Below are 24,577 nucleotides of genomic sequence, written 5' to 3'. Positions count from 1 at the left end.
TCCCCGCTCTCCCCTGCAGCTCCCCGCTCCGTGCCGGCACCCGAATCTTCAGGGACGAGCACAGCGATACTCGGATAAAGCAAATTACTCGAGCGAGTAGTGCTTTTCCGAGTACGCTCGCTCATCTCTAGTCTCCATGAATGACCCCCATAGTGGACCCAGTAGTAATAGTGATTCCCATAGTGACCCCAGTAGTAATAATGACCCCCATAGTGGCCCCAGTAATAATAATGACCCCATAGTGGCCCCAGTAGTAATAATGATCCCCATAGTGGCCTCAGTAGTAATAGTAACCCCCATAATGGTGCCAGTTGTAATAGTGACCCCCATAGTGGCCCCAGTAATAATAATGACCCACATAGTGGCCCCAGTAGTAATAGTGATCTCTATAGTGGCTCCAGTAGTAATAATGACCCCCATAGTTGCCCCAGTAGTAAAAGTAATCCCCATAGTGGCCCCAGTAGTAATAATGACCCCCATAGTGGCCCCAGTAGTAATAATGATCCCCATAGTGGCCTCAGTAGTAATAGTAACCCCCATAGTGGCCTCAGTAGTAATAGTAACCCCCATAATGGTCCCAGTTGTAATAGTGACCCCCATAGTGGCCCCAGTAATAATAATGACCCACATAGTGGCCCCAGTAGTAATAGTGATCTCTATAGTGGCTCCAGTAGTAATAATGACCCCCATAGTTGCCCCAGTAGTAAAAGTAATCCCCATAGTGGCCCCAGTAGTAATAATGACCCCCATAGTGGCCCCAGTAGTAATAATGACCTCCAAAGTTGCCCCAGTAGTAATAATGACCCCCATAGTGGCCCCAGTAGTAATAATGACCTCCAAAGTTGCCCCAGTAGTAATAATGACCCCCATAGTGGCCCCAGTAATAATAGTAATTGTGCCCTGTAGTGAGTGAGTAAAATGCTTGTTGGGTTGCTGCTGTCCATCTAGGGTCCTGTAGCCTGTCGCCTGATGCAGCTGGCTGACGTTCCCTCATGGTAGGGGCGCCCCTGTTCAGTCGTACTCTGATTGCTGCCTGAATTAATATAAGTAAGATCATGTCACATCAGAGCCTCGGAAGCAGATCCGACAACATAGTGCAGCATGCTGCACGACCTCCCTGGGGATATGCTGGCGGGACCACATTTCAATGCTTGGGGTTCGCTGGGTGCCGGTCAGTTCTGGCACTTTTAGTTTTTTGTTGTTGTTCAGCTCCTATAACAGAGCTGAAGAACAGAGACCAGAAGCGCTGGTGCGATCCGAGGCTTACTGGGTTCGGCAGTGGATGATCAGGGGGTGACCAGATGGAAAGCTGTACTGACCTCGCTTCTTGATGCAGCCGCCCGATGAAGAGGAGTCAGCCACATGTTGTCTTTAGCGTTAACACGAGCACCTAACGCATTAAATACATCGTATTACTATAGTCACAGATGCAAATACCAAACCAAATTTAACCTCTTAGTGACCGGCCTATCTTACACCACAAGGACCAGGCTCTTTTCTTAGTGTTTTCACTGTCATTTTGAAAGTGCCATAACACTGCAGCAGATGTCATGTGTGCCCCTAATTTACATCCTGATCTTTGCCCAAATGCTCTAAAACAAGTTAGGTTTAATTTACTATTTGCCAGATTGGAGAAATGTCTATTGGAGCCAACCAGCCTGCCGTTTCTGGGATACATCATCTTTGATACGGGCATCCAAATGGACCCTAACATGTTGCCTGTTGTACTTATCTTGGTCTCAAATGCAGGTTCTAAAAGTTGTTCAATGATTTCACTACCGGTAGTTCAACTAGTTTGATCTGCCAAAATCTGGCGATCAGGTTGGACCTAGATTAGAAACAAGATCACAGCCTAAATCATGTTGGTACAACGTTTTTCTACTTGATCTCAGATCAAAACATTCGTGCAACCGGCCCTAAGTGAAATAAGTGTTACTAAGCCATCAGGCTAAATGAACTTACCAGATAGTATGAGGCGCTCAATTATGTCTGCATCACCAAGAAACGCTGCTGCATGGAGGGGGCTCCGCTTGTCATTATCCTACGAGAGATGGTGAAATATTCACATAGCAAAATGCAGAAAACCACTAGGCCAGTTATAGTAAAATATCTGGACTATACAGATAGAGCCCTAATCCTGCGAAACTTCAAGGGCCGACAGAATGCGCTGGAGATCGAAGGACACGGAATCCTAATCTTTGCTGATTTCTCTGCAGAAGTCCAACGCAAACGAAAGGCTTTTTCCCCAATTTGCTCGGCACTTTTTAGAAAACAACTTAAATTCGCACTCACGTACCCGGCGGTATTGAAAGTGTACAAGAAGGATGGAACCACACTAACATTTTACGACCCAGAAAAGGCGGAGAGCGAGCTCCGCTTAGTATCACCTCGACCCTGCCCGGCCAGACAAAGAGACGAACCTTCTCAAGAGAACACGAGAAGTAACAATAAACAGAAGGCGGATCGAGTCCCTCCGGCGGCACCAAAAGAACAACGCCAAAAGCCTACAGCCCCATCAACACCAACGGCCTAAACAATTGGGAGGCGGACCGTGAGTGTGATATAATGGGGGAAAGGACTGTGTTGTGGGGGGACTGTTGAGAGACACTAGAAGAGAACTCTAGATTTACGAGAATCATATAGATACTGAATGTAAAAATGTAGAAAGTAAGGATAGAAATGCTGTTTGAAAAGATTAGAGATACTATAGGGGGCACATAAAAGGTACTAAGAGTGGGGGTCCGGAGCGGAATCCCTAGATAGTTTGTTAACGCGACTCACAAAGCGGAATTGAGGGAAGGAGCTCACGCATTCTCTTTTTGGGTACAGGCAATACATCTTCCCCCAAAAGAGACCGCATTTTCATTTCTTTTATATCACTACGCCGTGTTAGCAGCCGAGTGATACTTTATTAGCTGATAGCTCTGGTTTTGTTTTTTTTTGTCTTCTCTCTCTTTTTTTTTTTTTTTCCCCTTTGTTTCTATATATACATATAAGAGCTCTCATTTGGTGTTAAAAGTTTGATTTGAAATTGATGAATATATAGGTGAACTACAGTACAAGCATAATATAAATTTAAATAGATAATATGCAAATCACTTACTGGAACGTGAAGGGACTTAGATCCCCACAAAAATGGTCGCTAGTCTTGCGACACTTAAAGCGCCTAAAAGTTGATATTGCACTACTCCAGGAGACACACTTAACCGAAAAAGAATATTTTCGCATGCGAAAATTATGGGTAGGGGAGATCTATGGATCACCCGCGGCGCATTCCAAGGCGGGAGTACTATTACTAATTAGGAGGGGGGCAGGCCTAACGGTAGAAGATCAGTGGCACGATTCAAATGGAAGGATCTTACAGGTCCATCTGAAAAATAATTTAGAGAATCTGAGTATCTATAATGTATACGGCCCCAATGGCAATAATAAAGAATTCTTTAGAGAACAGACAGACTTACGATGGACCCGGTGGAACTTAAAATATTGGGAGGGGATTTTAACTCTGTGCTTAATGCAGCCGAAGACCGACGCAGCCGCGCAACCAGTGGAAACTCCCAAAAACACCAAGACGCCATGTTCTATAATTTCACCAATACACAACAATTAAGAGATGTGTGGAGGGAGATCAACCCAGAAGGCCGGGAATTCACACACTACTCCCATGCACAGGACTCCTGGTCCAGGATCGATTATATACTAATGGCCCCTAGCTTACTACCCAGAGTTACTAACACAGACATAGCAGAGCTTGTGATCTCAGACCATGCCCCGGTGCTGTTGACACCACAAGATAAAATCCCCAGGGGCACAGACTACCTATGGAAATTCCCTACATTCCTGGCTGAAGACGAGACATTTCAGGGGTTGTTGCGGGGATGGTGGCTAGAATTCATATCAGATAACGAGACACACTTAGATAATCCCCAACTTTTATGGGACACAGCGAAGGCGGTCATTAGAGGTAAACTGATCGCTTATACAATATCACTGAAAAGGAAAATTAAAGACAGGATCAGACATTATAGCTCCCTCCTACGAGTGGCATACACAACTTTTCAATCCAAACCAAACTTGGAAAACAAACAGAAATGGACAGAATCTAAAGAATCCTATGAAACATGGCTACATGAGCAAGAACAACTGTCAAACTCCTATAACAAAGCACGATTATTCAAATTGGGGAATAAAGCAGGCAAATTAATGGCTAAACTAGCAAACGGACCTTTTGCGGTATCAAATATTTCGGGTCTGAAAGACCAATCTGGTAAAGTACAATCCCATCCGGCAAAAATAAATGAGATTTTTTTATAAATATTATTCACAATTCTACAAAAAAACCCCAACGCATCCAGACGTCCCATTAACCCTCCCCCCTGACATCCCGTTGACTGCGCTGAAGGAAGAACAATGCTCTTTCTTAGGGGCCCCTATCACACAAACAGAAGTGCAGGAAGCCATATCAAATTTAAAGAACAACAAGGCTCCAGGCCCGGACGGATACACAGGAGAGTTCTTTAAAATACTAAAAGACCAGACGACACCATTAATAGAAAAGCTATTCAACAGCTACATGCAGGGGACTCCTATCCCATCAGATATGAACACGGCGCACATTAAACTTCTCCCCAAACCGGGTAAAGACCCTACGGATGCAACAGCGTACCGCCCAATTTCCTTAATTAATACAGACCTAAAACTGATGGCAAAAATCATGGCAGACCGCCAGGCCACCCTGTTGGCAGACCGCCTGGCCACCCTGTTGGCAGACCGCCTGGCCACCCTGTTGGCAGACCGCCTGGCCACCCTGTTGCCCCTTCTGATTTCCCCACTTCAGAGCGGCTTTGTAAAGAACAGATCCGCGACAACTAATATAAGGAAAATATTAACAATCCTGGATATTATAAAAATGAACCCAGCAGATCACCCTCAATCGGCACTCTTGACAATAGATGCCAAAAAGCGTTTGACAATGTCTCGTGGAGGTGGTTGGAGACAGTGATGGACAAAATGGGCTTTAAAGGCCCTTTTCACACTTATATATGGAATCTATACGCCTCCCCGCTGGCTCAAATTTATACTCCAGGCTTCCTGTCCCCAAGGTTCCCATTACAAAAAGGCACCAGACAAGGGTGTCCACTGTCCCCGCTCCTTTTTAACCTTGCGATAGAACCACTGATACACATATTGGAGGGAAATAAAGACATAGAGGGAATTAAAATCCGAAACAAGACTATCAAATCTATGCTCTTCGCAGACGACATTCTCTTAGCCCTAGCATCTCCGCATACAGATCTGCCACAGGTATTTGCCCTCCTAGAATCATTCGGGAAGCGATCAGGATTTAAGGTCAACACCACAAAGTGTGAGTTACTTGACATTTCTCCTCGAAGTAATCTACACAACATCGACACTAAAAAAACTCCTGTTACCATGGCGGGGAACTCTATTAAATACCTGGGCATAAATATAGGAAGGGTACCCGAGAGCCTATACAAGCTAAACTACCCCCCAATAATACAAAAAATCATAAACGAACTTCAAAGATGGAATAACCTCCCGCTAACATTTATGGGGAGATGTCACCTAATTAACCCCTTCATGACACGGCCTATTTTGGGCTTAAGGACGCAACAATTTTTGGCGGATTTTCTTCTCCGTTTATCAAAAGTCATAACTTTTTTATTTTTCCGTCGACGCGGCCGTATGAGGGCTTGTTTTTTGCGTGGCGAACTGTAGTTTTTAATCAGTGCCACTTTTGGGTACATAGACTATATTGTAAAACTTTTTTTTTTTTTAATGATAGGGAGAGAAAACGCATCAATTCTGCCATAGATTTTTTTTTTTTTTTTTTTTTTTTACAGCGGTACTCATGCAGCATAAATGAGACATTCCATTTTTTCTGCGGACCGGTACGGTTACAACGATACCAAAATTCTTACATTTTTTTTAGGTTTTCCCACTTTTCTGCAAAAAAAACCCTTTTCTGGGTAATTTTTTTTTTTTTCTAAATTGCTGCATTCAAAGTCCTGTAACTTTTTTATTTTTTGATGTACGGCGCTCTATGAGGGCTTATTTTTTGCGAGACGAGCTGTAGATTTTATTGGTACCATTTTGGGGTACATACGGCTTTTTTGATCACTTTTATTGCGTTTTTAGTGAGGCAAAATGCTAAAAATTAGCATTTTGCCTCAGTTTTTTAGCGTTTTTTTTTTGCGTTTTTTTCCGTGGACAGTCAAAAGCATGCGCAACTTATTGTACACATCGTTACGGACGCGACAATACCAAATATGTGGGGTTTTATATTTTTTTTACCTTTTTTTTATGCTAATCTGAGAAAAAGCATTAAAAAATGGGTTTTTTAACTCTTTTTTTTACATATTTTAAATTCTTTTTTTAATCTTTGTTTTTTTTACACAGTTTGTGTCCCTCTGAGGGACTTTAACCACTGCCCTGATGATCGCTGGTATAAGGCATGGCAGAGCTACTGCTCTGCCATGCCTTATCGCTTGTACAGCGATTATAGGCACAGGCAATACAGGACGCCAGTGTCTGGTGTCCTGTTGCCATGGTGACAGGCCGGGCTCTCGCGATGACATCGCGAGTTCCGGCCGGAGACACAGAGGGAGCCGAGCTCCCTTTGTGAACTCTTTCCCTGCCGCGATCTACTTAGATCACGACAGGGAAGGGGTTAACAGCGGGGGATGCATCTCCGAAGCCCCCCCGCTGTTGCAGCAGGACGCCGGCTGTGACTGACAGCCGGCTCCCGCTGCGAGAGAGCGCGGGATCTTATGTGATCCCGCGCTATCTCCAGGACGTAAGTTTACGTCCTGTTGCGGGAAGTACCAGGCTGCCAGGACGTAAACTTACGCCCTGCAGCGGGAAGGGGTTAAAATGATCAGCTTTCCAAAACTACTAAACCAACTACAGACTATCCCACTCTTACTAAAAAGACAAGACATAGGAAAATTATATGCAGCATTCTCAACGTTTATCTGGTCACGCAAACGATCTCGTATTGCCATGAAAAAACTAATGATGTCTACAAATAGGGGGGGGGGGGTTGAACCTACCAGACATCCGCACATATAATGTGGCCAGTTTGATGAGACATTCGTTAGACTGGCTCCAGGGATCGGATCACTTTTCAAACTACACACTTGAGAGGGAATTACTACACCCATGGAATTTAAACACCCTATTACACACAGGCTTTGCTAAGCTCCCACCTGAGGTTAAACACTCAAACATGGCAAGAGACACTATCGCAGCTTGGAAAACTGCACGCAAAGCATATAAACTACCATTCAAGCTCTCAAAGCATATGGAGTTATGGGGGCACCCTGAATTTAGAGAAGAAAGGACAAACAAAATGTTTAAAGAGTGGCGTAGTAAGGGTATTGGAAGAGCTCAACACCTTCTCCACCATAAAGAGCCTAGGTATAAAACATTCAAGGAGATGCAGGAAACATATGACTTATCTCCATCACACTTCCTACCATATGCGCAAATGCGGGGATTCCTGCGGACAAGGCTAATTGAGATCTCAAAAGAAGCAATAAGTAACCCAATGGATCTACTTATAGGGAACCCTCCCCCAAGACATTCCATATCTGACCTATACCACCGATTCAGGGAAGGATGGGCTTTATCAGACAATAACCAAATGTTTAAAAGATGGGCACGAGAATTACAAGACCCCGAGATAACCCAAAAAATCATCCCAAGCTGGGACGCAGTGAGAAAGGCCATAACAAACGAAAGATGGTGCGAAACCTTCTTCAAAATAATACATGGCGCAATATACGGCTTTAACATCCCCCCACACCAGGGAAATCCAGACAGATTACAGGCGTGCCCCAAATGCTCCCAACCAAATTCTGATCTACTACACGGACTCTGGCACTGCTCCCAAATTAAAATGTATTGGGAGCAGGTACAAGTGTTGATACAGGAGATAGGGGAGATACTTACCCCCTTGACTCCACAGGCCTACGTATTCCATGTCCTAATCAGCCTCGGCATTCACACCAGGATCATTCATACTATCCTTATAATAAGCAAAAGATGTCTCTTGTCAAACTGGCTACAAGCAACTCCACCGACAACCCTAGATATAACGAAACAACTAAAATACCTACTAAAATGGAGAGACTGGAAATAGAAAGAAGCGCAGAAGCCCAGGCACCAAAGTTTTTCGCAAAATGGCAAATCTTTATAGAAAAATTTCTAGACCTTGAAGAGATCACTACATGTGTAACGCTGTTTAGAACTACATCTTGGTACTATATCCAGACAGGCACCAATCGTCTGGGGAGACTTAAATTAGATTAACATAAACAAATAACGCCACAGCAGATGGGAGAGGAAGTAGGCAGAAACGAAGGATAGCTATAAAGTTAGACCTAAGCCCGACGCAGGTTTCAGTCCCAAATCTAATCATATGAAAAATCTCAATAAAAAAGAGTTTATTAAAAAAAATGCAGAAAACCAAACACATAAACTTAGAAACATACAAGACTGGCTTGTTAGCTGCAACTTCATCCGCGTGGAATTTGTCTTTTTTTATCTAATCTGTGTTTAGTGAAAGTAATGTAACTGCAATCTGCTATGTCAGCAGTTCTGTATGGTTTTGCTCAGATGTAAAGGTTTTGTGAGCTGTATAAATGTGAGCACGCCACATACAGTTACCCATGTTTTTTCTAAGCGTACACCTGCTACCTTAAGTGTTTGCCCTTGAGCCTTATTCATCATCATCGCAAATGCCATTTTTAGAGGGAATTGCAGCCTTTTAAATTGAAAAGGCAAATCCGTCTGTATTATCAGAACGCGGGGAACTAAAACACTTTCTCCTTTTGCTATTTCAGTCATAATAATGGCTCTTACAATATTTTGCCTCAGGTGTGTAATTTGTAATCGTGTACCGGGGCACAGTTTTGGCGCATTATGATTACGTATTAATAGGACCGAAACACCAACTTTTAACTATAGCTTCTGGGAAGGCACTCCTGACTATCCCAAAGAGTGAAGGAACTCTACAGGGTATGAGGTGACTTGTTCAGTGTCCAGAACATTATCCACCAACAGATACCCTGCAATTTCTCCTTCGACTTGTGACATAATTTCTTCATTCATCTGTCCTACAGTTTCATTAGTTGGTGCCACAATTGCCCTTTGACACAACCATTCTTTATTCCTTATATTAGGTTGCAGTTGAGAATGAACCTTGCTTATCAGAGCTGCGCTGTGATTGGTTGGAATTTCTTATACTGCTGAAGTAAAATTAATTGGTTGTGATTGGTTGTTATGGGCAACATAGATTTTCACATGCACTATCTTAGTGCATATTATACACACACACACACGCTAAGATAGAGTATGGGGATTGGCGGCACTCAGCAAGCATGCATGTCATTGTGTACTTGCTGCGTGCTAACGCATGGCACACTGGCACACACTTTCATGTGAGCTAAACTCCCTGAACTCTACTAAGCCAATTGGCTGTTCCTCCTTACTTAACACTAATCTTTGTATCACCCTTTGCAAAATCATCTTGTTGGGAACCTAAACCCTTTCACAGCTCTCATCTGAAGAGCTGCAGAATCAAGCTACCCCCTCATGGCCATCTGAACATCACTCTTAGGACTCTTCCCCGCTGGCGATAAGATCTTCCTGCGATGCATGAGGGAGTGAAAATGCATGAGTTTGAAACCAATGATTGTCAATGGTTTCATTTTTACTTGCGATGTTTTCACCCACTGCAAGTTGCTGTAAGAAAATCTGTGATATCGCCCATTGTTTTCAATGGGGCCGGCAGCAGCGCCGTCCCAACTGAAATCAATCAGAGAAGATTGTGAAAGAGCAGTGGAATCCCCCATTGCAGGAAAAGAGAGGGGTCGGAGCTACAGGGGATCTCTTACTTATCTCCCCATATTTGGAGAGATATGGGGCGGGGCTAGAAGACTTTCCCAGGCCTTCCCTGAGAATGGTGACTAGGGGTGGGGCTAGAGAGGGGGCGGGGAAAATCTATAACCAGGGAAGAAGAGCCCTTAAAGGGGTATTCCCATCTCAGAATTTTATGGTATATCCACAGGACAAGCCATAAAAGATAGACACAGAATTCACCTCCGGAACCCTTTCCTACCTTTAGTTGTGCACCAGACCAGGATGTACGAGGTGCCTGGGGGTGGTTGGTATTATGAAAACAGTGGACTTTGCTGAATTGTTTCCATAATTCCCATAGAAGTCAATAGTAGTTACACAAGCAATGAGCTATGCCGTTTCCATAATTTCCAAGTTACTGAAATAACGTAGCTCACTGTGCTATTCCCATTGACTTCTATGGGAGTTGCTAAAACAACATAGCCCAGTGACCTGTAGCTTTTTGTGTCCACCTAGCAACCTTGTGCAGAGTGGTGCTCTCAATCCAACCATATTTGGCTAAGATGGAAACATTACTTTAACATCACTAGATACATCCTGTGCATCTGGCTCTGCACTAGAATGTAAGGGGGGTGATTTGTAAACTACTGCAACTTTAAAGAGGGGAGAAACAAGGAACAGAGCTGAGCAGGAAAAAGGACAGGAAGTAGGGACACAGTACTTTATACCGTGGAGACATATGTGAGTCCAATCCACTAAGTATTGTCTTATTTATTGATTCACCACAGCTGATAACCTCTTATGCCTGGACCAATCAGGGGCTTTTTTATGTGGGTGTGCACATTTGTTTAATTTTGGGGGTTGTCTTTTATGTCTATATAATAGGGGCTTATTGCCCTAGTACTGCATGCTTGACAAAGACCTGGTATGTGAGGTCGAAACGTCGCAGTTTCTTATGCTGTTTTACTGGGGAATAAAGAAGAAGCTTTTACAAGTTATCCAGTGTGCTGGTCCTCTCTCTGAAGTTTTCCAGGAAGTAGGGAGTCTGTGCAACTATGCTGCAGTGCGAGTAACTGGGGACACTTCTCTTTGTGCAGCTAGGCTGCAGTGTGGGGAGCTGGGGATACTCCCCTGAGTCTGTGCAGCCATGTTGTTGAGTGAGGAGCAAGGGATACTTCCTGGTGTGGGAGAAACTGCGGTGTGCAGGATTAGCCCTACGGGCATAAGATCTTCAACCGAACAGATGTGTCTTTTGGATAAAGACTGAGCTGGATACAAGCAATGGAGAGACTTCTGGCTCTGCATCCCCCTCCTCACTTCTGCCCAACAACATTCATGTGATACAGGGCTGCGAGAGACTATATTATTGGTGACCGGGTAATGAGTTTTTAGAAAGTCGTTACATGGGAAGAAGAGGACGTAGATTGAAACCCCAATTACTGGGCAAGGATTGTGAGAAATACAATATATGGGTACTGAACTTTTAACACAATACTGCTAATGCGGCTCCTCTTTAATGTCCAACCAGTACACGGTCATGAGTTATGGTTCACGCTCCTGTTCCATCTAAGTCTCCAGAGGAAGTTCATCCTTCTCTTCTCCATCTCTTCCACCACTGCTTGTAATTCTGCCTGCCAGTTTCTCTTTCCTGCTGTTCTTGTCTTTTGGCAGATTCTGCTGCAGCAAGTGCCTTCTGCATATGGATCATCTCTGCATCCAGACCTTTCAGTTCTGGAATATGCTTTCCAACATCCTCCTTGGAGTTAACCGAGTCCTTGATTTCAGTGCACAACTCCTTGTGGAGCCTTTCAAGCCTTTCCTACAACAGTTCAGTGGAGTTTTGTCTCCTGCTTATGGGCACCTTAAGACATCCATTGAAGTGTGACAACCTAATTATCCAGGGGTTGGTCTACAAGATCTGACTTCATAGAGCTCCTTAAAGGGATTGTACAGTTAGTGGATGGAATTTTAAAACGTTTTAGCCCATACACTGGATGGGTGAAAACTGATATATTGGTGGGGGTGAGACCACTGAGACCCTCAACTATCTTGAGAATTGGGGAATGGTGTCTTCCCTAATTCCCAATGCAAGATGGGTTCTGCCTATTATCCCTAATGTATCAGCGAATGGGCACATGCGCGGGTCCATTCCTTTCAATGAACCAGTCAGATAGCTGAGCACTATGCTCAGCTATCTCTGTCTGCCCCACTGAAATAAATCGTGTGGCAATGCACAAGCGAAGCCACGGCTCCATTCCTTTCAGTGCGGCAGGTAGAGAGAGCGAGAATAGCGCTCCGCTATTTCCGTCACTCCTATTGAAATCAAAGGAGTGGCATCGCTCCATTCATTTCAATAACGCTAATGAAAATAGTTGAGCATAGTTCTTGGCTGGCTGCGCCACTGAAAAGAATGAATCCACACATGTGTCCGTTCACTGCTACGTTAGGGATCATAAGCAGAATCCATCCTGCATTGGGAAATGTGGGGGCAGGGGCCTCTTGTTCTCAGGATCGGTGGCGGTCTAACTACTAGGTAGAGTGGGTGCTGGTAGAGGGGTGGTGGGGGCCGAAGCCAGCGAGGACAAGCGGCAGACTGCCTGGGATGGCAGGACACTGTTCAAAACTGGGACTGTCCTGCTGGATCCAAGACTTTTGGGAGGTCTGGATATCCTATGGATTGGTGGTAACTTGTATTTGTAGTACAACCCCTTTAAGAATATAGTTCATGCAACTTATGTGATTTTCATGGAAGTGTTTGATAAGAAATAGACCAGTTGGGAAGAAGTGATAAGATGGGTATGAGTTGGTCGCAGACACTACTGGAGCTCACAATACTTTTTGTCCTGCCAAAACCAAACAAGAAATAAAAATGAAAGTTCTTACCAAAGCATTAACATCCTCTGCTTTATAGATCAGCGACTGGATCTCATCAGGGTCTTCATGGAAAATTGCTTGGATGATGAGAGGCTAGAATAAGAACAAGATAAAGTTAATGCTGTGACGACTGCTGCTCAGAAAACCAGCCTCCTACCATACTAGATGGAAAGCGCTTGTCTCATTAACTTCAATTGCAGTTTAGAAAATCAATTGGAGACTTTGACTGGTTGGAATGGGGATCAAGATCAGTTTGTGATGTCAGTTTTGATCGTTCCAGTCCACAATATATATTTTAACTACAGCTGACAGCAGTGGTGGATTAAGTATCACAGGCTCTTGGCTGCTCACACAACCCCCCTTCCCCTACCACTGCCATAACTATAGTCGGCTGCACCACATTTCTCTTTAACCCCTAAAAGAGGTTTTCCAGTTGTAATTTATTGCTGGCCAATCCTTAGGATTGGTCATAAACAGTAGATTGGCAGGAGCCTGTCACCTGGGACCCCCTTTGATTAGGTGTTCGCCAGGCCAGTGATCTTGTTTACTGGGCTTATTTCTGCAGGAAACAGACAACGTTGTTCTTACTACAGTGGATAGGTTTAGTATTTCAGGTTTAGCACACATTGAAATAAATGGGAACTTTGCCTGCAATACCATATCTGGCCACTACAGAAAGACCGGCGCAGTCCGCTTCCTGCAGAAATCGAATCAGTGCACAATGAATGAACTAGTAGACAGACCCCTGCCAATCTACTTTTGCTTACCAATCTTAAGAATATGCCAGCAATAGTTTACAACTGGGCATCCTCTTTAAGGTCACAGCTTAGTTTGGTACTTAAGGACTTTTTTTCCCCCATTGACATGGCCATATGAGGGTTTGTTTTTACTGATGCCATTTTGGGGTATATGTGATGTATTGTATAGCTTATTAATTTTTTGGGTGTCAAGGTGAAAGAACACAAATTCTGCAATTTTGGGGGGGGGGGGAGGTTTTTTATGGCATTCACAATATGGTATAAATGACATCAATTTTTTTTTTCTGCAGGTCAGTACAATTTCGACTATATCAAAATTATATATATATTTTTTAGGCTTTTACATTTAAATAAAAAACAAAGCCAAAACAAAAACTTTAGAAGAATTTTTTTCTTTGCATTTTTTTGCATTGCTGCATTCAAAGATGCACATGCACAGACGCACGCCATTCTGCGCATACACCCGCACGCCATTCTGCGCATACACCCGCACGCCATTCTGCGCATACACCCGCACGCCATTCTGCGCATACACACCCGCACGCCATTCTGCGCATACACACCCGCACGCCATTCTGCGCATACACACCCGCACGCCATTCTGCGCATACACACCCGCACGCCATTCTGCGCATACACACCCGCACGCCATTCTGCGCATACACCCGCACGCCATTCTGCGCATACACCCGCACCCCATTCTGCGCATACACACACACACACCATTCTGCGCATACACCCGCACACCATTCTGCGCATACACACACACACCATTCTGCACATATACGTACAGACACACACACACACCATTCTGCGCATACACCCGCACACCATTCTGCGCATACAGACACACACCATTCTGCACATATACGTACAGACACACACACACACCATTCTGCGCATACACCCGCACACCATTCTGCGCATACACACACACACCATTCTGCGCATACACACACACACACACCATTCTGCGCATACACCCGCACACCATTCTGCGCATACACACACACACACCATTCTGCACATATACGTACAGACACACACATACACCATTCTGCGCATACACCCGCACACCATTCTGCGCATACACCCGCACACCATTCTGCGCATACACCCGCACACCATTCTGCGCATACACACACACCCCATTCTGCGCATACACACACACACACCATTCTGCGCATACACCCGCACACCATTCTGCGCATACACCCGCACACCATTCTGCGCATACACCCGCACGCCATTCTGCGCATACACACACACACACACCATTCTGCGCATACACACACACACCATTCTGCACATATACGTACAGACACACACACACCATTCTGCGCATACACCCGCACACCATTCTGCGCATACACACACCATTCTGCGCATACACCCGCACACCATTCTGCGCATACACACACACCATTCTGCACATATACGTACAGACACACACACAAACCATTCTGCGCATACACCTGCACACCATTCTGCGCATACACCTGCACACCATTCTGCGCATACACCTGCACACCATTCTGCGCATACACCCGCACACCATTCTGCGCATACACCCGCACACCATTCTGCGCATACACCCGCACACCATTCTGCGCATACACCCGCACACCATTCTGCGCATACACCCGCACACCATTCTGCGCATACACCCGCACACCATTCTGCGCATACACCCGCACACCATTCTGCGCATACACCCGCACACCATTCTGCGCATACACCCGCACACCATTCTGCGCATACACCCGCACGCCATTCTGCGCATACACACCCGCACGCCATTCTGCGCATACACACCCGCACGCCATTCTGCGCATACACACCCGCACGCCATTCTGCGCATACACACCCGCACGCCATTCTGCGCATACACACCCGCACGCCATTCTGCGCATACACACCCGCACGCCATTCTGCGCATACACACCCGCACGCCATTCTGCGCATACACACCCGCACGCCATTCTGCGCATACACACCCGCACGCCATTCTGCGCATACACACCCGCACGCCATTCTGCGCATACACACCCGCACGCCATTCTGCGCATACACACCCGCACGCCATTCTGCGCATACACACCCGCACGCCATTCTGCGCATACACCCGCACGCCATTCTGCGCATACACCCGCACCCCATTCTGCGCATACACACACACACACCATTCTGCGCATACACCCGCACACCATTCTGCGCATACACACACACACCATTCTGCACATATACGTACAGACACACACACACACCATTCTGCGCATACACCCGCACACCATTCTGCGCATACAGACACACACCATTCTGCACATATACGTACAGACACACACACACACCATTCTGCGCATACACCCGCACACCATTCTGCGCATACACACACACACCATTCTGCGCATACACACACACACACACCATTCTGCGCATACACCCGCACACCATTCTGCGCATACACACACACACACCATTCTGCACATATACGTACAGACACACACATACACCATTCTGCGCATACACCCGCACACCATTCTGCGCATACACCCGCACACCATTCTGCGCATACACCCGCACACCATTCTGCGCATACACACACACCCCATTCTGCGCATACACACACACACACCATTCTGCGCATACACCCGCACACCATTCTGCGCATACACCCGCACGCCATTCTGCGCATACACCCGCACGCCATTCTGCGCATACACCCGCACACCATTCTGCGCATACACCCGCACGCCATTCTGCGCATACACACACACACACACCATTCTGCGCATACACACACACACCATTCTGCACATATACGTACAGACACACACACACCATTCTGCGCATACACCCGCACACCATTCTGCGCATACACACACCATTCTGCGCATACACCCGCACACCATTCTGCGCATACACACACACCATTCTGCACATATACGTACAGACACACACACAAACCATTCTGCGCATACACCTGCACACCATTCTGCGCATACACCTGCACACCATTCTGCGCATACACCTGCACACCATTCTGCGCATACACCCGCACACCATTCTGCGCATACACCCGCACACCATTCTGCGCATACACCCGCACACCATTCTGCGCATACACCCGCACACCATTCTGCGCATACACCCGCACACCATTCTGCGCATACACCCGCACACCATTCTGCGCATACACCCGCACACCATTCTGCGCATACACCCGCACACCATTCTGCGCATACACCCGCACACTATTCTGCGCATACACCCGCACACCATTCTGCGCATACACCCGCACACCATTCTGCGCATACACCCGCACACCATTCTGCGCATACACACACACACACCATTCTGCGCATACACCCGCACACCATTCTGCGCATACACACACACCCCATTCTGCGCATACACACACACACACACACACACACCATTCTGCGCATACACCCGCACACCATTCTGCGCATACACCCGCACACCATTCTGCGCATACACCCGCACACCATTCTGCGCATACACACACACCCCATTCTGCGCATACACACACACACACACACACACCATTCTGCGCATACACACACACACCATTCTGCGCATACACACACACACCATTCTGCGCATACACCCGCACACCATTCTGCGCATACACACACACCATTCTGCACATATACGTACAGACACACACACACACCATTCTGCGCATACACCCGCACACCATTCTGCGCATACACCCGCACACCATTCTGCGCATACACCCGCACACCATTCTGCGCATACACACACACCCCATTCTGCGCATACACACACACACACACACACACCATTCTGCGCATACACACACACACCATTCTGCGCATACACACACACACCATTCTGCGCATACACCCGCACACCATTCTGCGCATACACACACACACCATTCTGCACATATACGTACAGACACACACACACACCATTCTGCGCATACACCCGCACACCATTCTGCGCATACACCCGCACACCATTCTGCGCATACACCCGCACACCATTCTGCGCATACACCCGCACACCATTCTGCGCATACACCCGCACACCATTCTGCGCATACACCCGCACACCATTCTGTGCATACACCCGCACACCATTCTGCGCATACACCCGCACACCATTCTGCGCATACACACACACACACCATTCTGCGCATACACACACACACACACACACACACACACACACACACACACACCATTCTGCACATATACGTACAGACACACCCGCACACCATTCTGCGCATACACCCGCACACCATTCTGCGCATACACCCGCACACCATTCTGCGCATACACCCGCACACCATTCTGCGCATACACACACACACATACCATTCTGCGCATACACACACGCGCACACCATTCTGCGCATACACCCGCACACCATTCTGCGCATACACCCGCACACCATTCTGCGCATACACCCGCACACCATTCTGCGCATACACCCGCACACCATTCTGCGCATACACCCGCACACCATTCTGCGCATACACCCGCACACCATTCTGCGCATACACACACACACCATTCTGCGCATACACCCGCACACCATTCTGCGCATACACACACACACACCATTCTGCGCATACACCCACACACCATTTTGCACATATACGTACAGACACACACACACACCATTCTGCACATATACGTACAGACACACACACACACACCATTCTGCGCATACACACACACACACACACCATTCTGCGCATATACGTACAGACACACACACATATATATATATATATATATATATAATATATATACACAGACACACATATATATACTCAGACACACATATATACACACAGACACACATATATACACACACACACGGATCCCACCCTGCAGCTGCTCCTCCTCAGCGTCGTTCTCTGCAGTCTTCTTCCCTCCTCCGCGGCCGTTGTCAGTCTGCTATCGGCACTCCTCTATTACTGTCTGCACTAGACAGAACAAGCCGAGAGAAGATCAGCTACTGACAGCAGCGCGGAGGTGAGGGGACTTACTGCACAGCCGGCGGGCCACAGAAAATGAGGCGGCGGGCCTTGTGTTTGACCCCTGTGGATTAGGAGGAATGGGTCATCATCAGTCAGGATTTGGCCCAGAAGCCGATATCCAGCATCTCATGGTGAAGGGCAAAAGTTTTTAACTTTAAGGATCAATACTGTAAATATTGAGTTTTTGCCAAAACTTGATGTATTTGTCAATAAAAGTTGAAAGCCTTATGAAATGCTTATAGTTGTTCTTTAGTAACCATAGAAACATCTGACTAGCAAACTTTGGGAAAACCAAAATTGATGTCAGTCTCAAAAACATTTGGCCACAACTGGACTTCTAGAAAAAGAGCAAAAAGCAACACGAGAGCATGACTGCTTCATCCACAGCGGTGTCCTGAGGAACCCTTTACTGGTGGCCCCCCTGGAAAGCTACATTGTAATGTAGTGAGCACAATCTGTGAACATGAAGAATGATCTAGAACTGAAGAGCGTGATCTCTGCACACAATGTGTCACTTTAAGTGCGACTGCTAAACCACAATTCCAGTCCTTTCACAAGTTAAAAGCTCATATTTCCTGTATTTCGTTGTGACACCACATCCTCCGACACCATTAGAAAGTCCTCCACCGTTTGACGCCATCAGCGATGCAGTATACAAGTTATGGCAAATTCAGCGAACGTTGTTAAAGGGGTTGTCCCGCGAAACAAAGTGGGTCTATACACTTCTGTATGGCCATATTAATGCACTTTGTAATGTACATTGTGCATTAATTATGAGCCATACAGAAGTTATTCACTTACCTGCTCCGTTGCTGGCGTCCCCGTCTCCATGGTGCCGTCTAATTTTCAGCGTCTACAGTCCGGTCTTCTTCTTTTCTGAATGGGGCCGCTCATGCCGGAGAGCGGCTCCTCGTAGCTCCGCCCCGTCACGTGCCGATTCCAGCCAATCAGGAGGCTGGAGTCGGCAATGGACCGCACAGAAGACCTGCGGTCCACCGAGGGTGAAGATCCCGGCGGCCATCTTCGCAAGGTAAGTAAGAAGTCACTGAAGCGCGGGGATTCAGGTAAGCACTATCCGTTTGTTTTTTTTAACCCCTGCATCGGGTTTGTCTCGCGCCGAACGGGGGGGGCTATTGAAAAAAAACAAAACCCGTTTCGGCGCGGGACAACCCCTTTAAGAGTGATGAAAATGGAACGATAACAGAAATACTGAAAAACGGTGTATTACGGTATCTGAGAATGTGTATGGAAACAAGTAGGCTTGCCGGAACTTATTGATGACCTATTGGCGGCAGTCCGGGGCCTTTCATTCCCACTGCTCTGATATTAGTGGCATAGCCTAAGGCCGCTTTCACACTGGCGACAAAATTATGAAACTTTCTAGCGATGAGATAGCGCTACAAATGGCAAGTATGTGAACCCCATGCTTTCCAATGGGTTACTTTACATTTGCGATGTTTTGTAGGCTGCTAAATTGCGCCTAAAAAAATGGCAGCGTGCCCTATACAGCCATGATTTGCGTTTTCGTTGCCCAAGTTTTTCGGCCTTGAAATATAAACCCTACGCCGAAAATAACCCATAGCTGCATTACTTAAAAAGTAATAAAAATTATGTATATACACACACATTACCCAACAGGCGCGGTCCCGGTCCTCCTGCTCGGTGCAGCACTCGATGAATCAATGTGAAGTCTGTGATTGGTTGATTTAGCGCTGCACTGATTGGCTCTCAAGCGCCGCAGCTCAGCCAATCAGAGCCCTCGCTTCCTGGAGACCGGATTTATGAACCCTGTAACCAGGTAGCGAGCTTGTGTTGGCAAGAGAGTACTGCCAGTACGTATGCCAAAGCACCAGAGACGAGCAGGAGGACCGGAACCACGACTATTAGGTAGTGTGTGTGTGTGTGTGTGTGTGTGTGTGTGTGTGTGTGTGTGTGTGTATATATATATATATATATATATATATATATATATATTTTATTTATCTTTTTTAAGTAATGCAGATAGGGGTTATATTTCAAGCCCTTCCCCAAAAAATCCTGCTACATTAAGGTAGGGTCTATGTTTGGGGTAGGTCTTATTTTCAGGGAAAATAACAGCTAGCCCAAAATTGCTGCAAAATAGTGCAACAAAGAGAAAACACAGCGATATCACACAAAAATCACGAGAAAACATTTGCGATGTCGCTGCGATTTAGGCCCATGTGAAAGAGGCCTAAATATTACATCCAACAACGAGGAGGACACGGAAACCACAACGACTAGGTTGGACAGTGAGACAAAATATACACCACGACAAAGGGCAAGGAAGGGTCAGGACCTATCCCTGAAAGTGGCCGAATTTGTCTAACAAGTGGAGCACCACCCTGAAAAGGACAACACTGTGACAGGAACCTGGGGCTTCCCTGAAATGACCTTAGATAGAGTAGGGGAAAGAGATGAGCACCAGGGATAGATCAAACAGAATAGATTCAGTAAACTCACAAGTAATGCCTGACAAAAAGACATAAGAAAGGAGCAAACCACACAAGGAGATAAGGATACAAACTGATGCTGTGCAAGAGATGGCATAATACATTGCCCAAAAGTAATCACTCCACACTGTCAATTAAAGCGACCCTCCAGGTCTGGAGAACCAAAAATGGCCACACCACTCTCTGACTACCTGATGTACACTGTGCATTTGCATGCATTGGTAGTCTAAGACACTACAAGATGATCTGACTGGCCAGCACTGGTCACATGGTCAACACTGGCCAATCAAAGCAGATGCATACTAATACACAGTATGCAACAGGTAGTCAAAGAAGCGGTTCACACATCCTTGTTTCTCCAGGCCCAGAGGGGTGCTTTAACCCCTTCCCGCTGCAGGATGTACATTTACATCCTGGAGCGTCGGGGTATGTATGAAGAGAGGTCGCAGGGCGACCTCTCTTCATACAGCGTGGGCGTTAGCGGCTATCAACCCTTTAAATGCCGCTGTCAGTTCTGCCAACGGCATTTAATCGTTCGGGGGTCCTGTATGGCCCCCTCAGCAGTGAGATCAGGGAAGCCGTGCAGGTGTCATGGCAGCTGGGGGCCTTTCCCCAGGGCTGCCTCAGCATACTGCCTATCAAGCCATCCCCATGGGGTGGCTTGATAGGCTGCCTGTCAAATTGCAGTATGACGTAATGCTGTAGCATTTCGGCATATTGCAGGAACGATCAAAGCATCGCATGTTGTAGTCCCCCAGGGGGACTTAAAAGTAATGTAAAAAAAGAACAATAACGGTTTTTTTTAATTGTAAAAAAAAAGTATTAAAAGTTTAAATCACCCCCTTTTGCCATATCTATAATTTAAAAAATGAAATAATAAAATTAAAAATACATAATTGGTATCGCCGCGTCCGTAAAAGTCCGATCTATCAAAGTAGCGCATTATTTACCCCGCACAGTGAACGTAGTCCGAAAAAAAATAAATAAAGAACGCCAGAAATGCACTTTTTCAGCTACTCTGTCTCCCTGAAAAAACGCAACAAAAAGTGATCAAAAAGTTATATGTATTCTGAACTGGTACTAACGGAAACTACAAGACAGCGTGCAAAAAATGAGCCCTTGCTCAACTACGTCGATGGAAAAATAAAAAAGTTATTGCGCGCACAAAATGACCGCAGAAAATAATTGACAAAAATTAAATGTCTTTGAAAAAAAAAAAAGAGTAGTACAGTAAAAAAAAACTATGCAAGTTTGGTATCGTAGTAATCGTACCGACCCGGAGAATAAAGTTATCATGTGGCTTTTGTTGCAGTTTGTGCACCGTAGAAACAAGACGCACTGAAAGTTCCTGTTCACTCCATATATATTTTGAAAAAAAAGCAAACTAAAAATTGATTTTTCTCTTCTACTTCCTATAATCTAATTAGGGATTAAAGGGGTTGTCCAGTTGCAAACTATTGATAGGTCTATCTGCAGGATAGGCCATCAATAGTAGATCAGTGGAAGTCCAACACCTAGGGCCAGATCAGCTGTTTTCCAGATCAGTGTACTCATGCACTGAGCCGATTTCTGCAGGCAGCAGACAGCACTGTTCCCACTGCAGTGCTCAGGCATGGAATTACATGCAAAGTTCCTATTCACTTCATTGCCTGTAATGCAGAACCTGGCCACTGGAGTGAGAATGGAGCTGTCTGTTTCCTGCAGAAATCAACTCAGTACCTGAGCACACTGGTCTGTAGAACAGCTGGTAAGCAGAGATCCTGGACGGTGGACCCTTGATGTACTACTGATGGACTTTATTGCAGATAGGCCCATCAAATGTATAGAGGAATGAGAGAGATGTGAGAGAGGGAAGGTATAGAGGGGGGAGGAGGAGGGGAGGAGCCCGGATGAAGATCAGGTTGATGATAAAGTATAGCGGTTGATGAGCCAGAGGCCCCAGATCTCCTGAAACCTACCCGGTCATCCCCCGTTTTTATAAATAATTTTTTCATAGGGATTGACATCATTTATTAGTTTTATCCATTGTGTTAGTAGGGGTGGGTCTGCAGCCACCCAGTGTAGTACTACCACCTTGCGGGCCAGGAACAGTATTTTCCTGAGGAAGGAGCGTGTATATTTGGGCCATTGATCTTCCGGCAGTAAGCCAAATAGGATTATTTTGGGATCCATTGATCTAGTGAAAGGGGATAATAAAAGTGAGTTTGTAAAGGCGGTAATGTCAGACCAGAAGTTGTTGATTGGTGGGCAGTCCCAGATTAGATGCCAAAAGTTCGCCCCAGGTTGGTGGCATCTGTGGCATGAGTTTGAGGGGATGTTGCCCATTTTGTGTAGTCGGCTAGGGGTGAGATAAGCTTGATGGATTATATAAAGTTGGATCAATTTGTTGTTCACGGCAGGAGAGACAGACAGGTGGGATTCCATGATGTCTGTCCAATCATCAGTTGTGAGGGATGGGATGGAGAGCATCCATTTGTTAAAGACTGGAAGCGGGTTATGGTTTATTTTAGCTGAGAGCAGGTGTGTATAGAGTGCCGAAATCAAGCCCCTGGGTCCCTGGGATGTAAGGATTCAGATTGTAGGAAAATTGGATATCTGAGTAGAGTTGGGGGGGAATTGGGTGGACAGTGCGTGCCTGAGTTAAAAGAATCTGAATAGTTGAAGGTGTGGGGATTGTATTGAGTCGCGCAGCTGGGTGAATGTAGGGAGTATACCGTCTGTGTATATATCTCTCAGTGAAACGACCCCCAGGCTCCTCCAGTATTGGGGGTCCGGGACTGACTGCAAAGCCGTCAGGCCTGGGTTATTCCAGAGAGGGAGATCGGATACCGTATCATTAAATCTCTGGAGGGATTTTGTTTCTCTCCACACTCTCAACGCCAGTCTATGGAGTGGTAATAAATCGGAGGGGTTAGAGCAATCGGAGAACTCCAAATACACCAACAGATTGTTGCCTTTCACTTGATGTTCAAGGTATTGGTCTGTGATGGGTTTTTCTATATCCTGAAACCACGGACGGATATTGTGTAGCTGGCCAGCTAGGTAGTATAATCTAAGGTCTGGGAGGGACATTCCAGCCTGGTTCTTGGGTCTCTGTAGTGACGTTAAGCTTAGTTTAGGCCTCGATGAGCCCCATATGAATGAGGAGATGTAGGAGTTTAGGGATTGGAAGTATCGTTTGGGGACGATCATAGGCATATGTTGTAAAATGTATAGGCATTTCGGTTGTATAGCCATTTTGACTAGGTTTATGCGTCCTGCAACTGATAGGGGCAACTTGGACCATTGTTTAAGTTTGTGTCTTATGGTTTCAATTAGAGGGTTAATGTTTTCCTCCAAGGCCTTGTTGTGGTTTCGGGTTATGTTTATCCCAAGATATTTGAATGTGGATACCACTGCCAGGCCGTATCTAGCTACTGAGGGATCTATCACAGGGTTTTGGTCCATGTACAGGATCGTGGATTTGGACCAGTTGACTTGTAGGCCTGAAAATTGGGCAAATTTCTCAATGTGGTACATGGCCTGGGGGAAGGAGGTTTCAGGGTTTGATAAGA

At 46.0% G+C, this 24,577-nt stretch overlaps 1 protein-coding gene across 2 annotated transcripts in view; it reads right to left on the bottom strand.

Moving 5' to 3' along the window:
- Positions 1 to 24,577, bottom strand: part of ANKRD44 (ankyrin repeat domain 44) — a 152,661-nt gene that overhangs the window by 114,535 nt on the left and 13,549 nt on the right. Inside the window, exons 2-4 of one of the 2 annotated variants that reach the window (XM_066577276.1) lie at positions 12,766 to 12,849; positions 1,963 to 2,041; positions 1,320 to 1,390 (exon numbers count right to left, since the gene is read on the bottom strand). In XM_066577276.1, the coding sequence (XP_066433373.1) occupies positions 1,320 to 1,390; positions 1,963 to 2,041; positions 12,766 to 12,849 (234 nt within the window). The remainder of the gene's footprint in view (positions 1 to 1,319; positions 1,391 to 1,962; positions 2,042 to 12,765; positions 12,850 to 24,577) is intronic. The other variant, XM_066577277.1, reaches the window with a different exon arrangement.

Source organism: Eleutherodactylus coqui, chromosome 8 (genome assembly GCF_035609145.1).
Source record: "Eleutherodactylus coqui strain aEleCoq1 chromosome 8, aEleCoq1.hap1, whole genome shotgun sequence".
Taxonomy (NCBI): domain Eukaryota; kingdom Metazoa; phylum Chordata; class Amphibia; order Anura; family Eleutherodactylidae; genus Eleutherodactylus; species Eleutherodactylus coqui.
This window is presented reverse-complemented; position numbering and strand designations above follow the sequence as displayed.